Genomic DNA, 22,141 nt, shown 5'->3' with positions numbered 1-22,141 from the left:
GGATTCAGTTGGTACCAACGTTCTAAGTGGCAGAGTGGAAACTGGCCAAAGCAACAGCTATGATTTAGATTCATGTTCCAATGTAGTAGAGAACCTCAAATGTAGACATCATAGGAAATGAATCAAATCAAGAAGAATTAGCTGAGGCACACATACAACTGGCAGAGGGTAGCAAAGAAATGGACAATGACTTAGTGGTTATAAACACCTTAGCTACGAAACCAGAAAAATATGTTTGTATTGTGGGACAGAATGAAGGCACACATCCTACTGATGGTGCAGGGGGACATGCAGATGTACCAAACTTATTCCCAGAAAATAATAACATAATGGGAAAGATTTCTATCTCTACACGGTCAAAAGACAGGGTAGATAAACATACACCTCAGACTTGTGATAGAGTAGGATCTATGAATGATAACAATATAGAATGTCTGTAAGAAGAAGCTAACCCCATACCATCAAGTTTACCAATTCAAAATGAAAATCTAATGTTTAGTAGTGAGATACTACCTGAAATTGATTTGAGAAACAGAAGCTGGTGACACAGGCTTAGATCAAAATGCAAAGCCAGAGTTACCAACATCTGACAAAAGTTTACATAGCACTGAGCAAGATCCAAAGAACATAATGATTGGATCCAGTGAGTCAGATTCAGACACAGAATCAGAAGGAATACCAGAAGGTATAATAATAGTGGATGAAGATGATTTAGAATAAATGCCTTATCAATTTTATAAGCTTTATGAAGAGGTAGACGAAGAAGGGGATGTTGTGGGACACGAGTGAGACGATTGAATACCTGGAACCAGTACATTCAAAATCTCTCCAAGACTATGATGATGAAATATTCTTTGGGCACAGAACAAGTTGCGTACCATTAGAAGAACTTTATGCAAGATTAGGGGTTGATAATGAAGATGATTTTATAGAGAAGTTGAATTACATAGTGTGTACAGATACAGATTTTGAATGGGAAGGTGAATATCAAGGAACATGTTAGAGAACTGGAGGAGAGATAGATACACAATTTCACTTCTATTCTCTAACTTCACATATATGACAAGTACCATTCATGCTGTAACAGTGATGCCAAGATTAACTGAAGTTCCATAAGGTAACTAACATACTACACAAAGCCTTATGAGAATGAAGACTAGTCTTAGGTAACATAGAAAATAAATTATTCCAGCAAAAGAAGAACGAGTAATTCAACAACAAGAACACTTCTAAACTTGTAGCATAAAACTTCAGCTTCATAACTAGGACAGACACAAACACATAGAATGCCATGGAAGCATAGATTCACATTGGATGAATTTATTAACAAGACTTTAACATCAGGTTATAGATGGGAACTGAAAAAGGTTATCCATATCTTTCAACCTTCATCCTGAAACAGTCTCTACCAGGGGAAGGAAGAGAGAGAGGGTATACCATGAAGATATTACCTCATAGTTTCAGATACCTCACTAGACACAACAACGTGAGCAAGTCATCAATGAAGATATGTACAGACGACATCTGAGAGGGAAAAAAAAAATTCAAAAAACCCTAGTCATGAACTGCAACATGAACATCCCAAGAAGAAAGTAGTAACTGTCCTTGTGAATGAAAGCCTAATTAAAACATAGAAAAGAACATGAGAGTACTTGCCACCAGAGTACAGACAAGAGAGCATTGCACATGTTAAAATGACAACAGGATAGCACCCCTGAAGCAAATAGTACAGTTCCAGAAAGAAAAGCCAGTAAAACAAAGAAATATGCATTTGAAAGATGAGCAGCCATAAAAAAATAAAAAGCCTCTATATATTTTTATACATAGTCTCTGCCAGCCACAAAATAACAGAAGAGAAAGGAACATTGTTATTTCAAATGAATACACAAATATCTAAATTCTATCTCCAAGATACAGAACTAAACATACAATAAATCTCCTTGTGGAAAAGTCACACATCATAAAGATTAGGAAAAAACTTCAAATCATTATTCTTAACAAAATCTTGAGAATTTACACACATCTACCCATGAAGATATACATATATAAATCTTACTTCCATGCATGAAGATGTACACATGTAATGCTTACTTTCACACATGAAGATTGATAAATTCTGATAAACATTCATGAAGATTTCATCTTCCATGCACATGTAAATTTCACTTACACATATAAAAACCCTACCACACATACATATTTGTTCTCGTGTGTTCCTGGTTCCTGATTATTCCAGTGGATCCTGATTTGAAGAACACAAGCCTTCAATCAAAAGTTATAGAAGACAGAAGAGTGGCATGCTGACCAGTTGAGGACCAGATATGAAGAAAGAGTTTGTACAAGCAACATAAAAGGACATGGAAAGACTTTGGAATGTTGGACTTTTGATCATGAGGATATGTAAGAATGTATCATACATGTTAACATCCCATATATGCATACACATGCTACAGAGAAATACACTTTAGGAAGATATCTCATGGAATGGGTAAGTATACAACATGCATAATTGCATAACAAAAGACACACTGATAAAAATTTCTGTGGAAAATTCAAACAGATAAAGATATTTCTTATCTGCATGAGTTTGCACAGAAATCTAGAATGATGTACACATGTAAATACTAATTTACTAATGAACTAATTTTATTAGAATAATTTATTACTATATTCTAATGACTAACAATAGTGAAAGCTTAGTGAATTTGTTCAAGTCTTAGGAAAGTAGAGACAGACATAAAAGTTCTTAAGTATAGAAGTTAGATTGAATTGCTATTGTAAGTTAGTATTTGTTAGTGTAAGAATTTTCTTGGTTGAATTTATAGATATTAGGAAATAGGACAATTGCATATTCTGAATGTTAGTGAAATTGTTGCAATGATTTGAAAATTTGTTACAGGATTTGTTATCTAAAATCAGAATTTCCCAAATTGTGTTCCCTTCTGCACTTATTCTTAAAGAAGTTTTGTTGCTATTAGCTCCAGATCTATTTATTCTTTTTCAGATGTGCTTCATTGAATGAATGAATGAATGAATGAATGAATGAATGAATGAATGAATGAATGAATGAATGAAGCATTTGTTAAATATGTTATATGTGTAAAACATTGTCTTAAGCAACAGAGATAGAAAAGTATGGCAGTCTCTGCTCTCAGGCAATTCAGCTGTAAGAGACATTCTAAAAGGGGAGACATTCAGCTGTAAGATAGATGGAAGGATTCCCATGGTTCTCAGGATTCAGGGACAAAATAGATGATAATATCCTTTTAAAGACATTTGCACTGATAAATCATATCAATTTCTGATGCAGAACCATTTGATAATACAAAGGATTTTGGTGATAAGAACTTTCTTTTTTTGTGTTTCAGGTTATGTGACTATAGCATTTGCAGGACCCTATCTCCATAGGGGTTGCTTCCCAGGATGATGGCTGCTGGCAATTGAGTTATAGCAAGCCCTGTTCCCTACTGCTTTCTTGAGATTCTCTTTAAGGGTTCCCTCCATCCTCATCCCACTGACCTTGTTCATTTCTTTGTGTGGTTACCTATAGGAGATCTGTAGTTTAGGAGGCTGCTCAACCCAGATTCTTCTGGTTTCACACAGGTCACTTGAAGTGACCTAAGATCCCTAATCATTCTGGTCTAGGCTACTACCTTGTACAGTCACCTACTGAGGTCCTTGTCTTTAGATTTCAGCTTGCAGGCTTTGACACCTGAAGCATTTCCATAGGAGATAGCTTTAAACTTCAAGGACCTCCACTTCTCTGGTTATATAATCCTTAGGTGGTCACATTATGCATTCATCCTTCCTAAAGTCCCAGGTTTTAGGATGAGATGCTTGAATGGCCCTCACTGAAGATGCCTCTGGCTTCAGATTAATCTTATAGAGGTTTAATTTTCAGAGAAGTCCTAAGCCACTGGGACTATTCCTTGTTTCTTACTTGTTTCTTCTTGTGTTCTTTGTTTTTGAGGAACTCAGTGGTATTTTTAATTGATTCCATATAGTGCTCTTTTTCTTCTCCCTTCTCCTCAACTAGTTCACCCTTCCTTATATAACATGCTAGTACCCTTCCTGTCCCATCTACTTCTAAGGGGCTCACTATATAGTTCCAGACTTAGTGCAAACATCTAATCAGCTTAGTCTTTCTGCATCTTATAATACTTGGGCCTTCGTGATTATCAGGATTATTTTTGCCATTTGACACCAAGCCTACCTCTTCTTCATTGTTTTTTGTTTTAAATTTTTAACATTATTTTATTTGGTCATTTCCAAACATTATTCACTGGAAACAAAGATAATTTTCTTTTCCTCCCTGCCCCCCTCCTCCCACCACCTTTCCCTCTCCCATAGCCGACGCACGATTCCACTGGTTATCACATGTATTCTTGACTCGAACCCATTTCCCTGTTGTTGGTATTTGCATTAGAGTGTTCATTTAGAGTCTCTCCTCAGTCATATCCCCTCAACCCCTGTAGTCAAGCAGTTGCTTTTCATCGGTATTTTTACTCCCACAGTTTATCTTCTGCTTGTGGATAGTGTTTTTTAGAACACTATCCTTTGTATTGCCATAGCAATACAAAGTTCCTTTTCTTTCTAACTCCAAATACTTTAGTTTTTGCTCATATGTTTCTTATGCCATCCCAACTATCTTTCCTTTCTGTTAGTAGAAGGTAGCATTTTACTGATTTAAAGATGGAAGAACTATTATAGAATTTGAAAACTTTGAAGATCATCTGGCAATTAAATAGCATAGTTAACTGAGTTGAGATCTCTGGACTTCTATCTAATGTTTTCTGCATTGGGAATAGAGTTCTTGTGAGAATATTAAAAAGTCTTTTTTTTTTTACCTAAAGCATTGAATATGAAATTTTATATATATACACATACAAAAATACATGCTACATGTGGCAGCTTTTCCATTTGGAATACAGATTTAATTTTCTTGATTTCATAATGCATTACCTTGTTGCTTTCCACCTCCTATGTTTTTATCCATCATTGCCCCATTGAGTTATGCATTTATTAGTATTTTTCTTTTTAAAAATCTTATGATTGATCACATGGTTCGATGAGTATATGATTGGGGATTTTGGCTTTAAATGATCACTCTATTGTGGAAATAGGTTTTGAACAATGATACATGTATAACCCAGTGGAATTGCTTGTTAGCTCTGGGAGGGGGTAGAGAATAGGGGTGGGAAAGAACATGAATCATGTAACCATGGGAAAATATTCTAAATTAATTAATTAAAAAATAAAATCCATACTGTTTGTCTTAGAATTGATACTATCAGTACTAAGGCAAAAGAGCAGTAAGAGGTAGGCAATTGGGGTTAAGTAATTTGCCTAGGGTCTGAGAGATCAGATTTGAACCCAGTACTTTCTCTCTCCAGACCTGGCTCTCACTTCACTGAGCCACCTATAATGCCTCCCCTTAAGTATCAGTTCTAAGGCAGAAGAGAAGTATTGTTTTAGGCACTTGAGATTAAATGACTTGCCCAGGGTCACACAGCTAGGAAGTATCTAAGCTAGGTTTGAAACCAGGCCTTCCCTACTCCATGGAGACCTACCTGTCTATCCACTGGGCCATCTAGCTGACCCTTACATAATTTTTGATGTAATGGAAAAAACAATGGATTCTGAGGCAGAGAACTTGGTCTATAATCTTAGTTTATCTGCTTGTTAGCTGGATAACTTTGGGCAAGTCACTTAATCTCTCTCTTCTGCAGTTTCCTTATCTGTAAAAGGAGAGAGGTTCACTGGAGGCATTGGTAAGGGCCTAATTTGCTCTAAGTCTTATTCTCTTAATTCATTGACTTTGCCAAGTAAAAGAGAAGCCCCCAGAGTCTCTCTTGACTGTAAAATGACTTAGCAGATGGTTTGCTACCTAGTCATCTTGGTTCCTATACCTTATTTCTTTACTTCTTTTTTTAATTAATAATAATATTTAGTATTTATATAGTGTTTTAAAGTTTGCAAAGCATTTTATATACAATATCTCAATTGATCCTCACAACAACCCTGTGAGATAAGTACTATTACTATCCCTATTTTACAGATAGAGAAACTGAAGCTCTGATGGGGAACGAAGCAAACATTTGTGTCTAGCACTGTTTTAAGCACTTTATAATTGTTGTCTAATTTAATCCTCACAAAGATCCCTTTGAGGTAGGTGCTATTATTATCTGAACTTTATAGTTGATGAATCTGAAACAGATGGAGGAAGGTTAAGTGACTTGACAGAGTCACACACAGAGCTAATAAGTGTATGAGACAGGATTTGAATGCAAGTCTTTTAAACTCCTAGTTCTAGTGTACCCATTATACCACTTATCTACCATTATTAAAGAAATAATGAATCCCAAAAAAACAATTGAAAGTACATAATCCAAAAGTATGAAGTAACCAGTACAATACAAAACTGATTCCACCACAACAAATGCTACCCCCAGCCCCCAAATAGCAAAGCCTGTTGATTTTAGTTGTCAGTAAGTATTGGATTTTTCTATCTCCAGTTCATATCTAACAGAATAATGGCAGTTCTGTACATTGCCTTGGATTTGTAGTTTATATTTTTTCAAAGAAAATGGATTTATTTGTGATCAGAATTTTTTTCACCTTCTTATAGGCTCTCATTACTTCATGCCTGTACTATTGCAATTGTTTGCTTGTGGGCCTCAGATCTCTCCTAATTCCATTCCATCCTCCCTACAGTTGTCAAATTAACCTTAAAATATAGATCTGATCATGTCACTCCTCCATTCATAAACTCCAATGTTTCCCTATTACTCGCTGGATCAAATATAAAATCCTCTGTTTGGCATTCAAAGTGCTTCAGCAACTTCTTTACATCTTATTTTTTGATCTTTGAAATCATCTATGAAGTGAACAGGAAGAAGAAGATGGAGTCAAAAGGGAAGAATAGCAAGAAGTAAAGCCATGTTCTTACCTGACAAGCCTTCCACAAAGATGTAGAAAACTTCCCCAAATTTATATACTCATGCCAAGTGAAGTGAAGCAGAACCAGAAAAAACTTGTACTTAGTAATAGCAATATTGTAAGGATAGCCAACTAAAAGACTTAGCTACTCTGATAAAGACAATTCCAAAAGACTCATGATGAAAAATGCTTTCCGCTTCCCAAAGAGGGAGAAATCATGAACTTCAAATGCAAATTGAAGCATAACATACCCTTTTTACCTTATTTTTGTTTCATTTTTTGTCTGTTTTCTTTTGCAACCTACCTTATATGGAAATATTTTGTATATTTTCACCTGTATTTTTACTGTGTAATTGTTTACCTTCTCAAGAAATGGGGAAGGGTGGGAGGGTAGGGAGAGAATTTGGAACTCAAAACTTTTAAAAATGATGATTAAAAGTTTTTTTAATGTAGTTGGGAAACATTTAATGAAATAAATAAAAATGTTTTTTTTTTTTAAGAAAAAGAAATTTTCTCTTGATCTAGAAACCCCAGAAAAAATAAATGACTTCTTTTTCTAGTTTAGGTTGACACTGTATATAGAGTTCTGTTAACAATGAATATGGGAAAGGAGAGTATCGTGGGTCTAGCCAAGAAGAACTGTGTGATGCATTGCAGAGCAGGAGGAAGATGTATGCCAGGGTAAGATGTCCTAGATCCAGCATAGAGGGACTTAACCATGTGCAGGTTGTAGAAATAAGTGCCAACTGGCAACTGTTGCTCCCCAATTCTTTAGGGAAGACTGAGGATGAGACTTTCTCCTGAGGCTGATGTTCCAGGATAATGAATGGACATAGGCCCCAGGCTTTGTATCCTTAGGACTAAATTTAGTAGTAAGTAGTAGGTTTGTTTCCTCTGACCCCAGGAGCAGTGTGCATCCCATTTTGAAGCCTACAGTGAATAACCAGGGCAAAAATCCCAAACCAAAGAAGAGTTAATAGTTTGACTATTACTGGAGTCTTCCAGATCATTGATTGTGATTGAATCTGGCTTCAGCAATCTTTCTGCTGGAACTCCAACCAAACCCACAAATTTATTTGGAACTGTAAGGGTCAGAAAATGAGGGGTTTATATAAAAGGTTGGACCGGATTATTCAAGAGTAGGGTCGCCAGGAATTTTAATCAATTCCAAAATTATTTTTTAGCAATTTATTTATAAAATATAGAAAGAATGAAAGTAAGAAAATCAGAGAGATGATAGGAGATGATAGGGTTAGATATCTAGCCTACACACTTAAGTATTTTGCTCAACCCAGGCAGGGCTAGTTAGTCCTTAGCTTGAAGGGCCTTAGCCCTGAGTTGAGGACCTGGGGATGCAAGGAATCTCTCTCAAGATGGTAGGGCTCTCATGAGGCCAGTCCTTTCAGAAAATTCAGGAAAGGAGTCGGCCCTCTTTCACTCACCCCAGGGGGGTAGTTCTAAAGAAACAGAAGTAGTCTGAGGTCCTCCAAGTAGTAGTCAGAGCTCCTCCAAGAAGTAGTCAGAGCTCCTCAAAGGCCAAGTTGAAGAGGAAAGACCTAAAGACCTCTCCACAGGAATTTGTTGGCATTTTTAAACTCCATTTCTTTTTTTCACTTCCTGTGACTTCCTTCCATTTGACACATACCAATTACAAGCCAAAGCTTTGCTTAGGACTGCCCAGGGGGCAGTCAGTGGGTTCTGATTCATCACCTGCTTTAACACCCATGGATCACAGTTACCTCCCCCACTCAAGTGTGAGTGGGGTGTATATGCTTCTGGTGATTAAATCTAAAAATGGGCAGACCCAAACTCAGATTAGACACTTTAAGAGTTCAAACTATAGTCTGAGTGATCAAAATTAGAATTTAATCAGATCACTTTGAGAGCATTGAAAATCAGATTTCCCTAGCCTGAGATGGAATAACACAACACTCAATACTCTAACAAAGCAGCAGCAGGACCTTAGAGTAAACAAGTTCAGCCCAAATATTTCCTCCAGAAGTGCTGAGACTGCCCCTTTTACTAAGTACAAAGATAGGAAATAAGATGGAAGAATTTTTATAAATGAAAGTGAATGACTGGACAAGTTATGGTATATGAATGTGATGGAGTACTTTTGTGCTATACGAAATGATGGGGAGATGGTTTCAAAGAAACTTGGGAAATCTCTATAAAATGAATCCAAATGAAGTGAGCAGAACCAATTTTCCTTATTATAAGTTATGCAATAACAATGTTGTAAAGACAACCAAATTTCTAATATCTAGGAACCCTGATCAGCATAGTGAAATTCCAGAGTATGTATAATGATACATACTATCCATCTTCTACTACAGTAGTAATGGACTCAAGTTCAGATTGACACTTTTTTTCCTGACTTGCCAATATGGGAGTTTGTTTTGCCCAAATTAAATGTTTGCAAAAAGTGTTTTGTTTTGTTGTTTGTTCTTGCTTTATTGATTGGGACGAGGGAAAGCAAGAAGGCAGATTTTTGTTGGCTAATTTAAAAAAATTTATTCTCTCTCTCTCTCTCTCTCTCTCTCTCTCTCTCTCTCTCTCTCTCTCTCTCTCTCTCTCTCTCTCTCTCTCTCTCTCCCCCTCCCTCCCCCACTCACCCCCCCCCCCACCCCTTTCCTTCCATCTTAGAATCAATACTGTGCATTGGTTCCAAGGCAGAAGATTTATAAGGGCTAGGTAATAGGGGTTAAGTAACTTACCCACAGTCACATAGCTAGGAAGTGTCTGAGGTCACATTTGAACCTAGGACCTTCCCTCTCTAGGTCTGGCTCTCCACTGAGCCACCCAGCAGCCCCCTAAAATTTAATTTTTAATAAGTCTGAACCAAGAAGATTCAGGAAAAAAATCAGACACCTCTAGCTGTGTGACCCTGGGCAAGTCACTTAACCCCTGTTGTCTAGCCCTTACTGCTCTTCTGCTTTGGAACCAATACAAAGTATTGCTTCTAAGACAGAAGGTAAGACTTTAAAACAAAAAAGGGAGATAATATTTGTAAAGCACTTAGCTTAGTGACTGGTGCATGGTAGGCATGTAATAATGCTTGTTCCCTCTCTCCCACTCCTTTCCTAAGGAAAGAGTTGGATCTTAAATCATTTAAAATGAAGACACAGGTTGGAAGAGGTCTTTTCCTCCTTTCAGTTTGTATTGCTTTTGTTGTTGTTGGGGAGGGGCTTCCATTCATGCATTTGACATTCTTCTTTGTGTTTTTTTTCCCCTTTTTTTTCTTCATGTTTTATTACCTTTACTAGATTGGAAACTCTTCAGGAGAGAAATAAATTTTATTTCTACCTACCTACCTATACCAAGCTATAACTTGAAATAGATCTTCAATAAATGCTTGTTTTTTTGAATTTTGTTACTGGAAGACACCAGCTACATAGAGGATTGCTTTTGAAGATTAGTATTGATATCTCTAATCAGGCTTCCAACGCCGAGAGAGTGGGACTGTCTCTGTGCATCAACTCTTCCACTTAAATCTCTTTCATGCACAAGTGTCTTTGTGCACACTCATCTATACACCATAGATGAAAACGCACAAAGACAATCCTCATCCTCGGTTACCGAGAGACTACTACTACTACTATTTAGGAACTTGATGCATGTTGGAAGAGTACTGTGACATTTGTTCCACTGTGCTGTTACTGATTATAAAATATTCAGTGTATTATTGTACTGCTGAAAGAACACAAGTTACTTTTTCCTTCTGTTGATAGTATGCATTTTAAAAGCATTGTTAGATAATTTCTATCCAAACATTATAGCCAATACTTGTTATCATCACTGTAGCCCAGAAAACAAATTCTATTATGAGAAGCTTCCAAGACCATCCCTTTTAAAGGGGTGCTAATGGAAGTAGGTATAGGAAATATGGTGTCTACTGTGTTAAGATAAATCAACTTTTCAGTGTGTTTTGATAATGGGAAATAAAACAAATTCACAGTACAAGTTAAGGCCATAACCTTAACCAAATTTCAGTGTGGGGTTGTGGAATGAGCACTAGATTTTAAATCAGAGGACAAGGCTTTGGTTTCTGGTTCCTTATTTAGAACCTCTGTGATCTTGGGCTTTAACTTTTTGAACTTTTTTTTTTTTTGATAAAATGATGAAGTTAAATTAGATTTCTGAAGTTCTATTATACTTTTCAATCTGTCTTTTTTACTCTTTCTTCCTATTCCTTTATTTGTCTTGTTGCTTTATGTGTAGCTTCTTTTCCCACCCCCCTTCATCTGCATTCTCTTTTAAATGTTATGAATCAGATTGTACTATTACATAGAATTTTAGGTTCCCTAATCTGTACTGGAAAAGCAGATTGGTGGAAAATATAATAGGCTTAAGAATCTGAATAAGGTTTTTCTTGATTCTTTCTGCTGCTAGGTTTTCCCCTCTAAGGTACCTTGTATCTGGTTTATATGTATTTTGTATATACATATATATATATATATTTTTTTTCTCCATCCTATTAGAGTACCAGCTTCTTAAATACAAAGACTGTTATGACTATCTTCACATCTTCAAGGCCTCATTGTGATTGGCACATCTGTAGGAGGTGCTTAATAAAAGCATACTTATTTGGTCCAATTTAATTCAGCAAGCATTTTAATAAAAATTATTGATACTTTTTGGTTTTCTATCACATTGATTTTTAAATATATACTTTTCCTTTCCCTCACCAGAAAACCATCCCTTGTAACAGGGAAACAGTTTAGCGAAACTAATCAGGTTATCATATGATATATGTTGTATATTGTAAGAAAGGGTGCAAGAGGGAAAGATGGAATTTTGCAAAAGGGGCTTAAGTGCCAGGGATATCAGTTGGTGAGCAAAGCATCCTGGGAGAAGAGAAGAGATCTAGGAAAGATCCAGATGGAATTTTTGGTCTTTGAACTGGGACCTCAACCTAGCAGTATGTGATTTTCCTTGCTGAGGACCTCACCAAGAGCCATAAGGAGACTTATCTGTCCATTGTTCAAAATTTCTTCTGTCTAATGATACCATCAGTCTGATATCTTGAGGGACATCACAAAAGAGAATCAGACCCCTCAAAGCAAGGGAGTCATGGATTCACTCTCAAGGAGAGCCCGGCTCCCCCCTTCAGCCCTTTTGTATCTGTTTTGTCATTACCTAAGTTAAATATATAATAGTTTGGGAGACTTTAGTTGGGTCCAGGTTGGTGAAACTCAGACCGGCTATACCGCTACCTGGGCGAGAGACTGTGGTTAGGAAACAATCAAGGACACCCTCTTTCCATCTCCACCACCTGCCCTTTATCTAGTCATTAAATCTTAACTTGCAGTCCCCAGTTTTCTATCAAGTTATTTGGTTTGAGAGCCTAGAGGAGGTATCTGGAACCAGATTTAACAGGGAGCCATCATAACCCTCCCTCAATGAAGCAAAGTTGCTGGTGGTGGTGGGGGTGTGTGGTCTTGTCTTTGGATCCTCTCTGTGCCAGGGAATCTGGGATTATCCTCTGGTCTGTCTGATAGGAGAGAGATCCCTTTAACTTTCCATCACCTTTTCATATCAGAGTCCCTTAATACCTGTGCGGCACCTCTCAGCAGCCTTACTCAGAAGAGGAAAAAGGAGAGTAGGAGCCAACTTATCTTGGGACCTATCTCCTTCCCATTTGGTTTCTTCTCAACAAGCTCTCTTTTGACTCCACTAAACTATCATCAAATATAGAGAAAGTACCTTTATTACAGTACTCAAAAGTACCATTATTACAGTATTTCACATCTATAGTCTCCCTCCTTGGCAATAAAGAAAAGGAATGTATGTTTTTTCCAAGAACCAAACTTGATCATTTTAATTACATATAATTTGATTATTTATAATTCAATAAATTTAAAATTATATATAATATATAAAATTTCCTTTTTCTTCTTTCCAAAGAGTTTCTTAGTTTTGCATACTTCATTCTATGTAAGTTCATATAATTCTTAACTGTTGTCTGAATTCATTTTTGTTATTTTGTTTAGCCTTGACACTGGGCACATTTTCTTTGTTCCCAGTTTTTTGCTACTACACAAAAAAAAAATACTGCTATAAATATTTTCATTTATATAGAGGCTTTTTGTCCATGGTTTCCTTGGAGTAAATTCCTAGCTATCAAATCCCGGGGCCTACAAAATATTAGTAAGTCAATTAAAAAAATTTTTTTAATTGCTTTCTAGAATGATTGAGCTAATTGATAACTCCTTCCATGGCATTATTGTGCTTATTTTCCCAAAGTTCCTTCAACACATTTTCTATCTTTTGTTATTACTTTTGCCAGTTTGCTGGTGCTTGCTTTGATTTGAATCCCTCCTATTTGCAATTTGGAGGAATATTTAATATGATTTTTTTCTAATTGTTGGACTTTTTTTTGGATAACTATGTCATTTGGCCTTTGATCCAGTGGCTAGTGCTTGATTTGTTTTTTAGTTAATTCCTTATGTACATTGTTTTTTGGATCTTTAGTAAAGATAATTTTTGCAACATTTTTGTACCAAGGTGAGAAGTTTCACTTTCCCACATTAGTTTTCTTTTTTGTAATTGAAATAATCCTTTTCTTTTGTAATCTGTATAGAACTATAGAAGATACTTCCATCCATTTCACTCTTTCACTTTTAATAATATGACTTCTTATATTTAAGTCTAATACCTAATTAAAACTTTTTGTAGTATATGCAGTGAAATACAGATCTTAATTTTTTTCTTCAAATTGCTTTCCAGTTTTCCCAGCAATTCTTTATTAAACAGGGAGGTCTTCCCCACATTTTTAATATTCTTATATTTATTGAACATTGGGCTATTGAGTTCAATTGTTTTTGTGTCTTGCTTTTAACTAGTCTGCTTCACGGACCCACTTTTCAGGAAAAAAGATTATAGCAATATGAATGGAGGCAACTTTTTTCCCCCCTCATTATAGTTAGGAGAAAAGTTCTTCAAAAAATAATGCATAAAATAGCTTACAAAATATAATGTTGGGTGTTATTTAATGGATGATTAGTGAATATCTAGAAAAGGAAAGAATATTTTTGAAAAGCCTGCATAGCTTTATCAAGAGCAGGTCATGTTATATCGATTTCCTTTTTTGATAAGATTAAGTAAACTGATACATTAAGTGAATAATGAAAATAATAAGTATTTACAATTTCATCAGTGTAGGGAATTTTCAGTGAAGGAATTCCCTTTATCCCTACAAAATTTCAGGCAGTTGTCCTGAAAAGTTTTAAAGAATTGTCCAGGGCATTGAAAAGTTAGTATCTAAAGTTAGGTTTAAACTCAGCTTTTGGAGTATTAGCTTTATATGAACTACAGCTCTAATAATAATAGCTGCAATTTTTAATGTGCTTTAAAGTTTGCAAGACACCTTACATAACTTATATGAACCTTAAGACAATTTTTTGATGTTCAGTAAAATTAATTGCAGAAAAATATAACTTAAATAACTAGGCCACAGGAAAAATATTTTATTTATACGATAACTGGACAATTTTCAGTAGTTGATTTATTTGAAATTTTGCCTATAAAAGGATCAACTAGATGGAGCTCAAGTTCATAGCTTCTATGTTTGTTCATTTTTATAAAATTAACACATATAAGACGAATGAGAAAATTTTGCTACCAGAAATAGTGTGGCAGAGTAGGGAAATGACCAAATTTATCATCAAACTTGCATTTATCTCCGGGTTCTGCCATTTAGTAATAGTATAAACAAGTAATAGTTTTTTATCCTCTATGTTTCTGCCACTACAAAGAAAAATGCTTAAATTACCTACTCACAGGGTTATTATGGAGGAAACACTTTGTAAACTTTAAAAATTTAGATAAATAGGAAGTATATATAAATATGAGCTTATAAAAAAGATAAGAAAACTAAAAAAACAACCAGGTATTCTGAGAAATACACATTACTAAAGAACCTTTTAACTTGAATTTAATTCTGATAATTTTTGTCTTTGTGAGGGAAATGTTTTTAAAACGTGATTTATTATCCATTAGCCAAATGTTTTCTTTGAAACCCTTATTTCTTGGGGGGAGGGGGAATCACTTGATGTCTGGCTCATCTCAGGACCACCTTAGAACATCAGTCTGATTCTTTGGAGGGAAAAGTATTCTTGTGGTCTCCTTATATTCAGAAGGAATATTTCTATACATAACAATACCCATTATTATTTGTAATTTTAATTTTTAAATTTATATATTTTTTATTTTTCAACTACATGTAGAAACAATTTTTGACAATTTTTTGACATTTTACAATTAAAATTTTCTCTTTTCCTACCCCTCCACTTCTCTTTCAAGTGATGAATAGTCTAATGAAGGTTATATCTGTACTTTTATGTGATACATATTTCCATATCACTCATATCATAATAGTAGTTACATATCATACATACAATGGAAATATCATAAAGGAAATGTATGGTATGCTTTGAGCTGTGCTCAGACTCCAAAAATTTCTTTTTTGGCTGTAGATACCATTTTCATCATGAATCCTTTGTAGTTACCTGGAAGACTTGCTTTGTTGATAATAGTTTAGTCTTTCATAGTTGATCATTGCATTCTGACAATGCCCATTTATATTTAAAATTATTTAATTAATTTAGAATATTTTCCCATGGTTACATGAATCATGTTATTTCTCTCCCCTCCTCTTTCCCCGCTCCCATAGCCAAAGAGCAATTCAACTGGGTTTTGCATGTATCATTGATCAAGACCTATTTCCATATTATTAATTTTTGCAACAGAGTGATTGTTTAGCATCTACATCCCAAATCATATCCCCATCCAATCATTTGATCAAGGAGATGTTTTTTCTTCTTTGTTTCTACTCTCACAGTTCTTCCTCTGAATGTGGATAGTGCTCTTTCTCATAAGTCCCTCAGAATTGTCCTGGATCATTGCCTTGCTGCTAGTGGAGAAGTCCATTACATTCGATTGTACCACAGTGTATCAGTCTCTTTGTACAAAGTTCTCCTGGTTCTCCTTTCACTCTGCATCAATTCCTGGAGGTCATTCTAGTTCACATGGAATTCCTCCAGTTCATTATCCCTTTTAGCACAATAGTGTTCCATCACCAACCACAGTTTGTTTAGCCATTCCCCAATTGGAGGGCATCCCCTCATTTTCCAATTTGTTGCCACCACAAAGCGTGGCAATAAATATTTTTGTACAAGTCTTTCCTTATTATTTCTTTGGGGTACAAACCCAGTAGTTGTATGGCTGGGTCAAAGGGCAGACAGTCTTTTAAAGTCCTTTGAATACCCTTCATTTTTTAAAGGTTTCTTTTAACTATCTAAGCTTCCTAAATGAGACCCACAATCACTTAAGAGTTCAGCCTAACAGGAAAAATCAAGTTTAGAAAGAATGTTTCTTTTTTCAGACTACATCATAAGATCATAGATTTAGAGGTTAAAAGGACATTACAGGCTATTTAGTCCACTTTGCTCCTTTTATAGATAAGGAAATTGACCTAAACAGCTAGTAAATAGTTTAGATCTGGAAGCTAAGAAGTGATCAGCTAGTCTGATGTCTAGTGAGATTAAATGCTTTGCTCAGTGTCTTATAGTAAAGTAGGAGAGCTGAGGTTCAAGCCTGGGGCCTCATGCCAAATACAGTATATTTGAAGGGACAACCCCTAGATGTAATCCATCTTTTACATATGCTCCTAAATGACTTGTGTCCAGAACTGAAGAGTCATATAGAACAGGTAGAATTATTGGTCATGTAGCATTGTTGAAGGATAATTGATGGTCAGTTTCTTTGCTTTATTTGTTGTTATAAAATGCCAAAACAATTCAAGAAAGGACTCCAGTAATTTGCGTTACCTATCTGGAGGATTTATGGGAAGATATGGATGACAGTCCCATAGAATGGGAAAGTGTGGGTGAGGATGAGTAGCTCTCCTGGAGGGAGTACCCACATCAATTTAATTTCAGGTAGTTAAACATCTTCTGTTTTTCTTTCAGGCCAAATATATCTCTCAATGTATTGATGAGATCAAACAAGAATTGAAGCAAGACAATATTGCAGTAAAAGCGAATGCAGTCTGCAAGCTTACCTATGTAAGTATGTTGTTTTGTGAATTAAATTTAGTTGTATGATTACTACTTTAAATAAGAGTATACCACCTACATGTACCCTATGACATATACACCAGCCTCTCATGCTTTTTTATATTCCTTTAAAAAAAAAAAAGGTTTGGAAGCAGCTAGGTGACTCAGTTAATTAAGAACCACGCCTAGAGATGGGAGGTCTTGGGTTCAAATATGGCCTCAGACACTTCCTCACTGTATGATCCTGGGCAAGTCACTATAACCCCCAATACCTAGCCCTTATAGTTCTGCCTTGGAACTGATACTTAGATTCTAAGGCAAAAAGTAGGGGCTTTAAAAAAAATCTCATTTTTATATTACTAAAAGTTATCTTCCTTTTCCAAAGGGTCATCTCTTATAACAAATAATATTTTTAAAGGGGAAAAAATAGAGAAAAAGAGGAAGAAAAGAGAACATTTAGCAAAACTTGATCAGCACATCAAAAAAGTAAAAACTATAGGTCCAGTTAGTGTAGACTTCCCACTTTTACAAAGGCAGCCAGAGTGAGAGGGTAGGGGACTATTTTTTCAAATTTCTCCTTTGGGAATATGCTTGTTATTTTTTTTTCTTTTCCTTTTTCTTCTCTCTTTTTCATATGTGTTTTTTAAAACAATTTAAATATGGGGTTTAAACATAATTTTTATACTAAATTTTGACACAAAACTGCTGAACTAACTAACCCTCAACTGCATTTTATTTATTTTTATTTATTTTTAATTTTATTTAATTTGATTAATTTAGAGTATTTTTCTAGGATTACCAAAATCATATTCTTTTCCTCCCTGACCCCTGACCCCCTCCTATAGCCAATGCACAATTCCACTGGGTTTTACATGTGTCATTGGTCAAAACCTATTTTCATGTTATTGATATTTGCACTAGGGTGATCATTTAGGGTTTATAACCCAAATCATATCCCCATTGACCCATGTGATCAAGGAGATGTTTTTCCTCTGTGTTTCTACTCCCACAGTTCTTCCTCTGGATATGGATAGTGTTCTTTCTCATAAATCCTTCAGAATTGTCCTGGATCATTGCATTGCTACTCATAGAGAAGTCCATTACGTTTCATTGTACCACAGTGCTATCAGGCTCTGTGTACAATGTTCTCCTGGTTTTGCTCCTTTCACTCTGCATCATTTCCTGGAGGTTATTCCAGTTCACATGGAATTCCTTCAGTTCATTGTTTCTTTGAGCACAATAATATTCCTTCACCAAAAGATACCACAATTTATTCAGCCATTCCCCAATTGGAGGGCATCCCCTCATTTTCCAATTTTTTTGCCACCAGAAAGAGCATGACTATGAATATTCTTATACAAGTCTTTTTCTTTATTATCTCTTTGGGGTACAAACCCAACAGTGCTATGACTGGATCAAAGGGTGGGCAGTCTTTTAGCGCTCTTTGGGCATATCAACTGCATTTTTAAACAAAATAACATGATGTCTCTTTGTAGAAAGGTGGTGGATGTGTTGGTGGGTATAGAACCATACATGCATTTCTTTAGGTAGAAGCAGCATTGCTTTTAATTATTTTGTGGTTTCTCAATATCATTAGGCATTTTCTTTACTTCTGGATTATAACTGCTAAGAGTTTTTAAGTATGATTGCAAGAACTATGTCAAGGGCAGGGGTGGCATAGGGAAGGGGAGTGGTAGGATCTCATCTATAGTGTTAGAACTACTTCTTCCATAGGTCTGATAGATGCCAAGTCCATTACCCTTTATAGTAATAGTAAGGCATTGTAATGGTCCTTTCTCTTATCCTTCATTAGCATTAGGGGTAGAAAGTACTTTAAAAATATTAAATAAGATATTGGAACAGTTGGATAGCACAGTGTCTACAGTGCTGGGCTGTAGTCAGGAAGGTTATTCTTCCCGATTTCAAATCTGGCCTTAGACACTTACTAGCTTTGTGACCCTGGGCAAGTCAACTTAAACCTATTCTTCATCTGTCAAATGAACTAGAAAAGTAAATGGCAAACCACTCTAGTATCTCTGCCATGAAAACCCCTAATGGAGTCATGAAGAGTTGGACTAGACTGAAATGATTGAACAACAAAATATTTATGTAAAATAAGGGAAGAAGTCAAGCTTTTAAGTGCCTGCTATGTACCAAGCACCATACTGAAAGCTTTACAAATATCTCTCATTTGATCCTCTCAACAACTTTGAGAGATAGGTGCTGATATTATGCCCATTTTACATTGAGGAAACCAAGGCAGACAAAGAGCAAATGACATATCCAGTCCCTGTTACCTTTCGGATCAAATATAAATTGCTTTGTTTAGCATTTAAATCCCTTCCCAATCTGGTCCCTTACTACCATCCAATCTTATATTTTACTTTCTTATATTTATTCAGTGGTCCAGTGACACTAATTTTGCTATTCCTCTCATAATATACTCCATCTTGACTTCTTTCCTTTTCACTGGCTATGCCCATGCTTCCTTGGCCTTCCATAAGATTTGGTTCAACTTCTTTCTGTTCTCTTTTTTTTTTCCTTCTCCCATTCCCTATATTGCCAATGCTTCTCCTTTAGGGTTACCTTCTACTTACCTGCATAGTTGTTTGCATGCTGTCTCTTCCATTAGACTGATTGCTCCCTTAGGGACTCTGCAACTCTGGGGCTTAGCACTGTACCTGAAAAACAGTAAGTGTTTAATAAATGCTTGTTTCCTGACTCCTGGCTTGGAGCTCTCTGTTATTATACTCTTGAAGGTAGTTTTAGCTGAGTATATAAACAGAGTTTAAACTTTTTCAGGTACCACAAAGCTGGATAAGCTAGAGATAGGATATATGTCTATTATCAGAATATTAACTCCTGGGTGATTAATTTTTGGGGGTGGGCCTGGCAACTCTTTAAAGTGCACATATGCTGTCTCAGTACAACATCCAGATGATCCCTCACTTTGTAGGGAAACTAATGGTCATGGTGTGGGATTTCATCACATTGATACAAATATAAAGTGTAACCCTTGTTAGTAGTTGTATGTTATCCTTTGAGAAAGTTTTTGTCAAATTTCAAGTAGATATCAAGCCTTAAAAATGCCCACACATATGAAGAAATATACTATCCTGATGTGGCTTTCCTCCATATCTTTAAATCTCATTCTTTATGTTTCTACTTCCCTCACTCTTTTTATAGGGTTCAGGGGTCATTAAGAAGGATCCATAATGTTACAGTGTCTTACTCTTATTCCTAACAGTTACAGATGTTGGGATATGACATCAGCTGGGCTGCTTTCAACATTATTGAAGTAATGAGTGCTTCAAAGTTTACATTTAAGGTAAGAGGCCATTGTGTTTGTTTTTCAATATTGCAAACTCTGTCATTGTTTCCAAGCCCACCACAGGGATCCTCAATCACTTTTTGTTGTTGAGGAAGAACCCTCTTTGAAATTTCTTCCAAGCCTTGAGATCTTGTATAGAAATAAAGAAGTTAGGGAGGGTTGCTACCTTTGTTACTTTGAATCCCAGAAAGAATCAAGGAAAGAGGAAGGGACATTACTCCTACTTTCCCTTCCCTTCTTACTATTGTTGCATCATAACCAGATTGGTGATAGACTAGGTCAGAGGAAACCAGAGACATGTGCACTTTTTTTCATGTAACCAGAAAATTCTGGACTGGATCGTTTGAATATTGCTTATCCAGAAGTAGGGATTTGTAGATTCATTAACAAGGTTTGGCTCCCACTGTCAAATGCAGTTGACTGAACTATTTCAAGTCTGATAAGTTCTGCCTGTTTTTCCAAGTGAAACACTTAGAATTTTTATTTGCTTAATCTGTAAATGTCCCACAATGTCAAGAGGCCCTTTTTTTTTTGTGGCCCTTCTTCTCACAGAAGTGGCAAGTAATGGATTGATAATTGGATTTCTGGAGAGGGGCAATTGTCGTTGGTTCATTATCATGCCCACTTTCTAATTTAGTTATCCTATCTATTACACATCTCATTTTTTTCTTCATTTCCTCCATGTCATCATTATTCTCTTTCTCCTTTTCTTCGTTTCCCTTAAAAACATATATAGCTGTTTTTCGCAATTCTTCAAGGTCCATATCTGACCATCTTGGGCATTGTGTTTTGAAATAATTTTTAATTACTTTGCAACAATTGTTTACAAAGATTCTTCTAACTTGTCTTAAACTATTCTCTTTATTTAAGTCCCAATCTAAGTATCTGTCCCCAAACTCGATAATTCTGTCCATAAATCTGGAGGGTGTTTCGTTTTCCTTTTGCTTAATTTTTTCCAGTTCCATCCACTTATCTGTACTGTCTGCACATTCCTTCATGGCCGTGAGGATGGCCTCTCTACAACGGTATAGTTGTAGATAGTCCTCAGGATTATTATAGTCCCATTCGGGATCCTGAGATGGCCAATGTGCTGCATTACGCCCCCGGGTTTTGTTGACATGAGCAATTATTTTATTTTTTTCACGTTCACTTAAAAAAGCCTGTAGTAAGCTCTCAACGTCCTTGTAAGACGGATTATATTGAAAAAATATGTCTCCCATCTTTTTTGTTACTAGAAAAGGATCTTGTTCATATGTGGGGATATTTCGTGTAAATTCATTTATTTCTTGGGGAGTAAACGGTATCCTATGTCTTAAAGTCACCACATCCCCATTTCGTCCTATTTCAGGTACTTCTCTTAGAGGAAACAGGCCTCTAGTTGAATTTTGCACCTGTGGGTCAGTTTGACAAGGACAGGTTTCTCTAGGAGGACAAGATCTCCCTTGCATTGGAATTTGGTTTTCTGTAGGAGAAGGAACATGAGAAGCTGGGATTGCAGGGGAAGGGTTTTGGGGATTAAATTCAGACAAGATTTGCACTGCACGAGAGAAGCAGTCTGTTAACTGGGCTATAGGAAAGGTGTTTTCCATCTCTATTTCAGGGAAGGAAATTTCCTCATTCAAAGGTTCAGAAACAGGTCTGTTTCTGGTAGAGTGGGTGTTTGCCCATTGATCCTGTAAGAAACATTTTAGATCTTCTAATTGGGCTTGCATTTTATCCTCAATTTTTCCTATTTTATCTTCCATATCTCCCATTTTATCCTCAATATTTCCTATTTTATTCTCAATATTTCCTATTTTATCCTCAATTTTTT

The 22,141-nt window shown here is 35.9% G+C and overlaps 1 protein-coding gene across 2 annotated transcripts in view; it reads left to right on the top strand.

The window, feature by feature from the left end:
* Nucleotides 1-22,141, top strand: part of AP3D1 (adaptor related protein complex 3 subunit delta 1) — a 170,876-nt gene that overhangs the window by 44,618 nt on the left and 104,117 nt on the right. The window contains exons 1-4 of one of the 2 annotated variants that reach the window (XM_056820692.1): nucleotides 6,059-6,168; nucleotides 7,500-7,620; nucleotides 16,911-17,006; nucleotides 20,245-20,325. In XM_056820692.1, coding sequence (XP_056676670.1) covers nucleotides 7,609-7,620; nucleotides 16,911-17,006; nucleotides 20,245-20,325 — 189 coding nt within the window. In that variant the 5' untranslated portion in view covers nucleotides 6,059-6,168; nucleotides 7,500-7,608. Of the gene's footprint in view, nucleotides 1-6,058; nucleotides 6,169-7,499; nucleotides 7,621-16,910; nucleotides 17,007-20,244; nucleotides 20,326-22,141 lie in introns of those variants that run through there. The other variant, XM_007489313.3, reaches the window with a different exon arrangement.

The sequence above is a fragment of the Monodelphis domestica genome, chromosome 3 (genome assembly GCF_027887165.1).
Source record: "Monodelphis domestica isolate mMonDom1 chromosome 3, mMonDom1.pri, whole genome shotgun sequence".
Taxonomy (NCBI): domain Eukaryota; kingdom Metazoa; phylum Chordata; class Mammalia; order Didelphimorphia; family Didelphidae; genus Monodelphis; species Monodelphis domestica.
This window is presented reverse-complemented; position numbering and strand designations above follow the sequence as displayed.